Source organism: Epinephelus fuscoguttatus, linkage group LG8 (assembly GCF_011397635.1).
Source record: "Epinephelus fuscoguttatus linkage group LG8, E.fuscoguttatus.final_Chr_v1".
NCBI classification, from domain to species: domain Eukaryota; kingdom Metazoa; phylum Chordata; class Actinopteri; order Perciformes; family Serranidae; genus Epinephelus; species Epinephelus fuscoguttatus.
The window spans coordinates 24,809,989-24,820,853 of record NC_064759.1 but is presented as its reverse complement, the minus strand read 5'-3'; the positions used below and the strand labels follow the sequence as shown (position 1 = coordinate 24,820,853).

The window sequence follows — 10,865 nt, the reverse complement described above, 5'->3', positions numbered from 1 at the left end:
AGTTTTTATATTCTCAATTCTGAAACAGAAAATGTAACCATATACTCAGAGCATTCCCCTGGCTGCTCTCAGTGTCATCAAGAACACTTTCCTAATTCACTGTCTATGGAGCAGCCCCAGACTTTGTACCCTATGACATCACACGTTTGAGTTTTGGCACTCTAGTTTCTGGATTTGGGAGACAGTTCATGTTTGGTGATATGTTTGGACTGTCTCAGACCACGGATATAACATGTCTACATTTTCAAAATGGCTGTAATTCAACTTTAAAGCACTGATAATACTTGTGTATGTGTAAGAGCAGTTACATGGCGGTGTTACTACTTTTGCTTTCTACCCCTGTTTTTCAGATCTATACAGCATTAATAAATAATCTGTTCACTATTAATTAAGGAGTTAGTCACACATATAAATCTTTGGTAAGGGTGCGTCGTAAGAAAGTGGAACCAAAATGGATACCTACAACACAGATTCCCAATCTGAGGATCTGGACCCCCACTACAGGTTGCCAAAGCTTCACAGAGGGTCGGGAGACCTTCTTGATTTTAAAGCATGTAAGAAAGCTTTTTAAAAATATATATAGCAGTTTGACAGAGGGATTAAAATTTGAACATTGATAAGGATTCTTTGGCGAGGATAATCTCTGGTGCAGGCTGGTTTACAAGAGAAGCTCTGGGAAAACATTAATTTTGATGATACTTCATTGATATTATTTAACACCTGTCCATCTTTATAAAATGGGTTCACTAGAAAATAACCTATGCTGGAAATATAAAAGGCAGGAAGACACCGCATGCAATGTGGGCCTATCCTCTAGTTCCACCTTTCTGGAGAGAGATAGTCAAAACAATACAAGAGTGGCTGGGTGTGTCTGTTCCTGAATCAGTTCAACTTTGCCTCTTAGGGACAGGTCATGTCTACCCAAGATCTCAAAACCAGCATTTGCTCTAGTTCGCTGCATAGATCAGCCTCTCATTGGGCGGAACGAGCCACCCACTGAAGTCCCGCCCTACCACCTCCAGTTGCAGTTTTCAACACGTCCTTTACTAACTTTTGCGGGGTTTGATCTTGCGGGGATGTAGCCATTTTTCTGCCATGGTTCGCGTCCTGTAGACGATATTTTTGTGGGCGTGTTACACTAAAACCTGTTTCCCCCCGGCAATATTTTTGCAAGTGCACTGTTGCTGTGGCACCGCCAAGAACGATTGTGATTGGTTAAAAGAAATACAAGCAGCCGGGTGTTTTTTTCTCCAATCTTAAAGTGAGAGTCAGCCCAGCCAGACCTTTCTTTTCTTGAGAAAGGTCTGGTGAGTGAGACTACTCTAGCCCTGACAGGCTTTATTTCAACTGCTAGGGTCATCCTTCAGAACTAGAAAAGTCAAGTTAGACCTGAATATAGAGCGTGGGTTAAGTTAATGACAGAGAATGCAACATTTGAGTTGATGATAGCCAGTCTGCATAACCAAAGAGAATCATATTTGCTTGTCTGGAATCTGTTTTTGTCTTTTATAAAAGGACTAAACATGTGATAGGAGCTAGACACCGTACTGACATGGACTACAGTTGTAAGATACAGATGGAGGGAGCAGGCTTTTGTTTCTTTGCTTTGGCTGTGCCATCAGGACATTTTGTTTGTTTGTTTGTTTGTTTCCAGGCTTGATATGTGGAATAGTCACCCAATAATATAAGGACTAGTGCTGTGCTGATGGACTTTGGAATCAGTGATGACATGAATGCTGCAGAGATGTGTTTTTGTTTTAGTCTGTGCTGTTTGTGCTTATGTATTTGTTTTTTGTGTTGATGTTCTAAAAATAGAAAACATCTTTAAAAAAAAAATGACACAAATTATACAAAATGGCCAGTTATATTTAGAGAGCCTTTACTCTAAAACACTAAATATCTATCCAAATTTTTTAAGACATTTCAAAGTAGGAAAAAAATATATATATATTTTTAAAAATATATTATACAGTCCCGTGAAAAGTTCCTACAAATATCTGGAAAACTCACCTCCGATGGAAATAATCTGTTTAAAATCCATCAAAATTCCTCGTTTTATACAAACTTCTTGCAGTTTTTGTGTTCACTATTTGGTTAAGTTGTTCTGTTCTGAGTATAAAATGAAATATCCGTAAGATATGTTTGCACTGATGCCCATAACCAGTTGCACACTTGTAGCTATTTTGCACTTTTTTTTAAAAAAAAAAACCTCTGCCTCACTTCTCACTGTGTTGTGTATCAAATCGATCTACTTTTTTGTACTCCTGCAATTTAGATATTTTTATTTTATTTCAGTATGTTTCAGAATCAGAATCGGTTTTATTGCCAAGTAGGTTTTCACATACAAGGAATTTGGCTTGGTGTATTGGTGCATAACAAAGAATATAAATTATATAAAAAATATATAGAGTAATTAGAAGCATGTGTATAAAAAGGAAATACTATAAACAATTAAATATAAAATCTGAATGCAAATAACAATAATAATAGTAATATAAAAAATATTTAAAAAAAAATATGTACACTGTAAACATGAAAATGTATATCATGTATATTTTAAATTTTAGTACTACTTATTTTTGTATATATTTTATATTCCTATATTCTAATGTCCACATACTGTTTGATCACTTGCTGCTGTAACAAAAGAATTTCCTAGCTTGGGATCAATAAATTACTAACAGTCTAGATATCTAGATATGTCACTCAGTCAGAGGTCATCAGTTCACTCAATGATAACAAAGTAGTCCCTTAAGAAGTAATTTTAGTAACTAAGAAATCACCCAAAAATAAGCCAAACAAGGAAAAAAAAGACCTGAGAATAAGCAAAAAAAGAAAAGTGAAAAAAAAAAACAAAAAAATCACCTAAAATTTTAGAATCTGACCTTTCCCTAGTTATTTTTATATTTTTCCCCCTCGTGTTTTCTGTAGAAATCAAACCAATTTTTAGGTATTGATGGTTGAAATGCTTGTGAAAGGCACCTGAACGCAGCACAAGAAAACAGATGTCGATCCAGGTTAAAGGAAAAAGGTTGTGAACCACTCATCTGTGGTGGTTTTGACACACACAATCAATCCTTTAATGCGGATAGTGAAAGTAACAACAGGGGATAAACAACAGTATTACACCAAATGTCATCACTGGATAGTGAAAACTAGGCTATTGTAATTTCAGGGACGTGGTTTAACCCAGTGAAATCCCCCAGTCAGCTGTTTACCTTGAATGCCCATATTTGGGCAGGGCGGGGTGTCGCTGTTGCAGGGAACCAGTCAGCGCTTGCTCACGACGTCGACTTATAGGAAGTGAGTCACGCTGACGGTAATGGTTACGTCTCTGTTGCAGCAGCACCGAGAGCTGAACAGAGAACGAGGAAGCAACATGTGCTGACCATAATAACTCCAACAAATCAGCATACTCAGCCACGAGACGAGGGACGAAGCGCCGAGGACACTCACCGACTGCTGGGTATCTACAGACTGGACACTTTTGTATCGTGAGTACCACTGAAATATATTTTGTTACTTTTGTGTCGTGCTCAATTAAAAAATGTAGTTTGTTGCGGATGTTTCAAATCATTTGTCGCCGCCGTGTTTGTTAAGTTGTTACTATTTTATTGTCGGGTATCACTTGAAGTCTTAAATGTGTTGCGCGGGGTATTTGTAATGAGTTTGCTGTGTTTTTTGTTTAGTCTGGTTTATTTTTTAGGTGTTTGACCCACTATGAAAACTTTTTCTAACTACCCTACCTCCTTATAATTTCAATTTAAGGACTTTTAAATGAATTTTGTGACATATTAATGCCAAATTATCGTGTTAGGCTCACTAAATAGTACAGGCAGCCTTCTTTACCGAAATTACATCCGTAGGCTTGTTTCTGCTAATTTCCACCGGGGGGTTTCCGCACTGTCAGAAACCCCAAATGCGTTATTTCCAGCATGAAACACCACGTTTCCTTTGTCACAGTACAGAGAAACACATCAAAATTTAAATAAGTTGTCGTTTTCTTTTCAGTTTCTGTCTCTGGTTGTAATTTATATCCACGAGCAGCCACATACACACACGTGTCCCCTCCTTGGCTCACACAGTTGAGCCTTTATTGCTTTGTTGTGTCTCCTTTGTTTCACCCAAGTTTCGTTGTCACCCTGCTATCGACGAAACCAGACTAAAAGGTGAAACAGCCTCTCTGAGAACTATCTGCAAACTCGTCTTAAAGCCTGTTTACACTGATTTTTTTTTTTTTTTTTTGTTTGGCCTAGTTTTGGAAATGAAGTTATGGTATGCCAAACACATACTGAGCATAACATAAAGCTGCTGAGTGACACACACACACACACACACACCCAAAAGAAATGATCCAACATGGCCTCCCTGAAAACACCTGAACACACTTTAGTATGCAGAATTAGCAGCTGCTGTTTTTAAGCTTAACATGTGAAATCAAAACAGTATCAGCACATACTGTGATAATGGCAGCAGGTCACTGTTCAGTAAACAGACACACGGCAAACATGGTGTGCAGGTTGAGAAGTCATGGCTTGGAGCTTTTTTTTTTCATTTTTAGCTTTACTGAATCTGATTAGATCAAACAGTTGACACAAATAGGTGAAGTAATCAGAGAAAACAAACACCTTCAGAGTTGTGAACGGCCTCAAGGTTCTTTAGAAACATGCATCCTGAATTTGGTATGATGCAAGCAGGTTGAAAACATGACTCATCTTGGCCGTGCCAGGCAGAACTCATTACACTGAATCAGTAGTGAATGTGGTACGTGTTATGGTGTGTGTTGTCTATAAACGCCTACCTGACCCCAAGGGGGCAAAAGTTGTGAGCTGATAATCAGAGCAAATTAACAGTGTTTCACCCCCGAAACTTTAACTTGTTTTAAATAACACTCTCTCAGCCCTCAAATGAACAGTGTAGATCTGAAACGATAAGATTACCTGATTGACAGAAATCAAATCAGCCACAATTCTGATAAGTGACTGTTCTCACAACTAATTTTTAAGCATAAGTACCAAAGTAATCTTCCTCTATGGCAGAATATCTTTGGTTATTTACTGTTTGAGCAAAGAAATCCGCTTTAACATGTCAAATTTGGACTGACACATCATAACATGTAACATTTTATAAACAAGAAGAGTCACATTTAGCGCCTGAAACATTTTGAAACCTCCATAAGTGCTCTGTCAGCTTGAATACCTTACTTGTTTTGAATTCCTGTTGCCTCTTTAACATGTCATTAGACAGAATTCAAGTCCAAGGCCATTTTTTTCATTCATCACAGTGGGGCAGCACACATTTGAAACTTGAAAACCTACCAGAAAAACCAGTGCTCATGTTTGTCTGTCAGATAAAGTGACATCCTGCAGGTCAGCTTGTTGCAGGATTTATAACCTTTTCTCGGTTTGGACGTTTTGGAATGAGCATATTTAGTTACTGAGTGATGGAAAGCAAAGCAAGAGTTACGCAAATGAGAAGGCTGCAACAACAGCATGAAGAATATATGGTATTTGGGCCTGTTTACGTCACAGACTAATAACTGTCTGTAATATCAAAGCTGCTGATTGAACGTCTATAATAAGATAAAGGCAAAACATATTTGTTAGGGATTTAAAGTTACTACTGCTCTCACTTGTTGTGTCACAGGCTCTTAAGTGGAGGCTGTGGCTGCGTCTACCAGAGCAAATAATAATTTTCTCTCACAACACATTACACAGGGAGAAGCAACAGTGGCGTGTTTCAAGCCACAATAACAAATGACTGCACCTTAAAGTTCAAGGCAGGACTGTCTTGTCAGGGACATCAGCAGGATGTTGGCGCACTGAGCCAGTTCTGCTGCAGAAATTGCCTTGGCCTTTATAGAACACACTCTTCTCTCTGGTCAGGCTGACATTGGCGCCCAACCCAAACAGACACGCTATCAGAGGATAAACAGCACAGTGAGCTCATTGGATTTGCATTTCAAAAAGTACGTGTCAACACGGCAGCACTACTTTGCATCTTGTTTGCCTGTATACAAACTCTAGCCTTTTGTCAACACCGAGCCATGTCTGTAGCAGCAAAATGCCAGGCCCTCTTTTACACACAGCTTCCCTGAAGGTAGTAAAAATAGGCCCAGGGGCAACTGCACAGGGAAGTGCTGTTATCACTGCAGCTGAAGTTCCTGCTCCCCCACATCTCACTGAGGGGAAGTCACAGTCTGTCAACAAAAAACCCAAATCACCATACTTACATAAGAAAATGTGACTACATAGCCCCAAACTCATGTCCACGGGAACAACAAGATGAATTTGCTGGCGACCCTAAGTAATTTATCTTTGTCATCTGTTTCTGCAGTCACCATGAAAAGAGAGGTGACAGCTGGAGTCAACTTCCTCAAACGTCTGGCTGTGGCACGTGGCAAGCTCAGTGACGCCAAAGCAGAATTGTTTGCTGAGAAACTACAGAAAATTTTATGTGACAGATATGACGACCACTGGTACCCAGACTGTCCCAGCAAAGGCCAGGCGTACAGGTAATAACCAATGTGAAAAATGTACACATCTGTCACTGAATGTAAAGTTTTTTTACTGCGAAGATTACGATCCCCGAGCATCCTGAATTAAAGAGGAACAGATCCACAGAAGAGAACACAGAATCTTAATTGCTGAATCCTTCACAGATGTATCCGGATAAACAATGGAGGGCCTTGTGATGGAGCCATTCTGAGGGCATGTGAGGAGAGTGAGCTCACACCAGGTGAACTAGGCCTTCCGCGTGAGATCACACTGTGGATCGACCCACTGGAGGTGTGTGCAAGGTGAGTCACAGGCTGGGCTGCTGAGGCAGAGGCAAAGAATGACACACTTCAACAACAAAGAGGCGTTTCTCAGTCTAGCCAGGAATTATGAGCAAGTTGTCATCATGATGCATTCTGTGAAACGATGAATAAAATGTGGGAGAGAAAAAGAAGGAATTGGGTTGACTGTTAAATTAAAAATGACTGTGGTTTAAAATAACCCACTCCCTCTTCACAGATCTGGAGAGAACGGCAGGCCCTTCACTGTAGCCTGTTTTGAAGAGGATGGCGCGGAGGAGAAACAGGCTGACTCCTCGGTGGATTCACTAAATCTGGACACGTCAGATTACCACTCTGCTACCTCCTCGGATTGCGGTTCCACTGCGTCGAGTGACACGGAGGAGGAGGCGAAAGATGTCGAGACGGAGGGGGAGCAAGAAAAAGAAGAAAAGGAGGTCGTCAAGCAGGAATCAGCAGAAGGCGACACCTACACGATAGCAATGGTGCCCAGGATTCGAAAGCGATTTGCAGAAGGACCAAATAAAGTCAAATACGTCAGAAAAATGGTAATTTTTTTCCCTCTCTGTTAGGACCATCTGTTGCTATCTCACGTTTTGAGTTAATGATATTCTATCATTATCTCTGTGGCAAGAAATTGCATTAAGAGACTAAAACAATAACAAAAAAGCAACGATAAAGCCTGATATAGTTTATTTCTCTGCGCCATAGAGCTTTAATGTTGTCCAAAAACTATTCAATATGTCACAGCCCTGTACATTTGTGTGAATTGCATCACACAAAACTAATTCTGAACCATACAACACATTGTTACAGCCCCCAAAAGTTCTGAATTTGTCGATTTTCTCCAAAGATAGATGTACAAAATGTCTTTTTTTTTCTACATTTGAAACCTCTATTGATGTTTTCAAATGAAGCTTCAAATGTCTATAGTCATATTTTATAACCTCATTGCCCTAAAAAAAACCTCAAATAAAATCCTCAGTTGAATAAAGAGATTGGTTTAAATAGATAGTGTTTTTCAAAATTAAATCCACTTTCTTTAATAAATAAATGTAATTTATGGTGCTGTCAGACAGCCATGTTCGTCCGGGGTGTGTGCTGACCTCTGTGTGTGACGAGCAGGAGAGCAAACAGATTTTTGCCACAGTGAAAATGTCGTTTTTGAAAGACTTAAAGGTACACTGTGCAGGATTGTGTAATACAGTTTGAAAGTAAAACTCCAGAGACACTTTTGTTGGGCATTTTGCCTCACTGTATTTGGGTTTTTAAGCGCTGCATCTCTTGTATGCCTGCTGCTTACGGTCTGGCACCTGGTTGCTATCTTTTTATAAAGCCCTGACCTCACCTGAGCACTGTGGGAGTACACATCCTGAACACAGGAAATAAGAAAACACAGGCAGAAGGCAGCGTCTCTTCAGAAAAACCCACTGTCACACATTTCTAGTAGGTCATAAGTGATGATCGAGAGGGAGCCTGCACATTGTTTTAAAGAAAATCCTGCATAGTTTATCTTTAAGGCTAACAATATGGATTGACTGATAATATTTCATTAGATAAAGATGTTTTTAACCTTGGACTTTGGACTTTACGACACTCTGGAGTTATTGCCACCACTGGAATCTGCTTCTACAAATAGTATAATACTAATAACATTAGTGTGGCCTAGTCTTTTTTTGCAACCATGCAGAAATACTGAGCTGGGTTTGAACATAATTAATAGAAAAAGAAAAGAAAAGCTGTGTGGCATTCAAATATTGATTTATAATTTGCATGTCAAATTTACAAATGAAGCGTCAGAAACTGTTGGTTACGGCCCAGTCTGTGTATATGTTGTAAGCTGATTACTTGGCTCTGAGCTGCTGCTGCTGCTGGCAAGTCATTCCCATGGGATAAAGTTTCAGTATTGCATGTCCTAGAATGGAAAGTACCAGTGATTCCTCCCATATGGACAAAGTGTGTTTAACACTCATGCTGGAAACTCCACTATCCCTTCTAATCTCTTGTGTTTCTTCTCTCTGTTCAGATCCCTGCCAGCCTCCAGTACTTCTACCACCCTGCACCAGTTTGGCCCCAGTACAAGAAGGGCACTCCAGTGTTTCTCAACGCAGTGTGCGCACCTCCACCACCTCCACCCCCACCCCAGCAGGTATTTGGCTACTACATCTTGCCGCAGCCGTCTCCGCAGTTCATTCTGCCTCAAGCCACTCTGCAGCCGTGGGGAGCGGTGAAGGGTTAGACCGTCCAGGAAGTGTGGGGTGACGGTGGACAGAGCGTTACACGCTCCTTCAACTGAGCCATGTTGTGTCAGTCCTCTGAGTTCAGCTAAACTTGGGCCAAAAAAGAACTTTTTTAAGTATAGCTCAAAGTTAGTCTTTGAGCAACCTGTAATGATTCCTCTTTTTTGTTCATTCGTGGTGACTTGTAATTGATGGCTTATTATCGGCGCTGAGATGCCTCTGAACTTGAGAGAAAAAACTGTTTTCTTTTTAATGATCTGTCAGGTCTGCACTGCTAATTCTTTGTACGTACCTTCCACTTTAAGAATGACTGCAATCACTGGGTGCTTGGACTAACTCAGGAACTCTCAGCAATATCCATAATACCAAATAATTGTCTTATCAGGTGTAACTTCTGTTGTGATGTCAATCTCTTTGTCTGGTCTCTCACCAAATATGGTCCAAGGTGTGTACGTTGGTTCATCAATGTAAAATGTGATTCAGGGGTTTAATCTATTGTAGCTTGAGTGACAATATCTGTATATTAAGAAGAATATTTTTACTAAACTGCTTGTAAATAATACAGAACTTGGATACTATACTGATGCACACTTTCTAATTTCACCATCTTGTTGTTGTAATTTATTTGGCCACCAGTGGGTGGCACTCAACTCATAGCTAACACATGAAACTGTATATTTTTATATTAACAGTGGCTGCTGTATTTTGCAAATCACAGAGCACAAACATGATTTTAAATAGCTTGAACTCTCTGCTGTCAGTATAATGTATAGATATTCACTTGTGTCTGTTTTATGGCCTGTTTGAAGCTGTGTGTTTTTAAAGTTTTTATTGTAAATAACTTCACTTGCTATGAAAGTCTGCCGCAGCTATATAAATCCTGAATTCACTCACTGACGGTTATGTACTGTGATTATTTAATTATGTCGATCCATATTTATTTAATGCCCATGCAACCTGGAAGCTCATCTGTGTGCTTTAAGCATTGTTTCGCGTTCACTTTTTGCATCAGGCATTTGCCTTCTGATTGCAGCAGATTAAATCAACTCATATTTTAAATCATAAGTGGTGTTCCTTTACTTATTTCCATAAACAAAACTTCTCAGTGCAGAGTTTGGTGCTCTAATTGTCTGTGTTTTCTCTCGTAAAAATGTTTTGACTTGACCTAGAAATCACCTGTCAGTCTGAACCCCCTACTGTCACCCAGAGCTGTGAGGATCATTACCGTCTGCGCAGGCAGCAGGATGCTGCAGCGGAAGGACTCCTGTGTGCTAGATGCGTCATTTAGCCCAAGGTCATGACGCTGTTCCTTAAACAGCTCTAGTAAAGAAGCTGAGGGGAGAGTTTTTGTTTCACTTTTTGTTTTGCCTATGGAGCTTTTACATGGAATTTAAAAAAAACAAAACATTTCAGCAACATGATTTATTAAATTCAGAAGAATACAGCTGGATAAAGTGGCAATTAATCCAAGAGAAAATGGCAACAGTTAAGCTGCTGGGACAGGAATGGGAAGTACTCCAATAAATAATAAAGCAGGCATATTTACAAGACTATTTTAAAGAGGCTTAGAGGAAAACACCTGAAAAATCCTATTTAAAGATGGATGACTGAAGAGTGAAGGCCAGGACAGTATGAGTCATTGCCAATGTTAGTGAACCTTGACTAATGTTTGGAATAGAGCACAAGTCAAGGGATGAAGGTCCTCAACCACAAGGTGTCACTCTACAGCTGTCCTGCTCATCACCGTTACAGTGCGTTACCAACAGCTAAACAAAAACAAGGAACATGAGGTTTGCTGTGTTTTAGTTTTTATATTTTGGTTTCTTATT

General features: G+C 39.7%; 1 protein-coding gene across 1 annotated transcript; it reads left to right on the top strand.

Moving 5' to 3' along the window:
• Nucleotides 1-3,318: 3,318 nt before the first annotated feature.
• On the top strand, nt 3,319-10,101 carry si:dkey-79d12.5 (protein BTG4). The gene is made up of 5 exons (XM_049584658.1): nt 3,319-3,494; nt 6,337-6,514; nt 6,662-6,799; nt 7,017-7,344; nt 8,823-10,101. The coding sequence occupies exons 2-5, from the start codon at nt 6,342-6,344 to the stop codon at nt 9,033-9,035; spliced, it is 852 nt and encodes a 283-aa protein (XP_049440615.1). The 5' UTR covers nt 3,319-3,494; nt 6,337-6,341; the 3' UTR covers nt 9,036-10,101.
• Nucleotides 10,102-10,865: the final 764 nt, after the last annotated feature.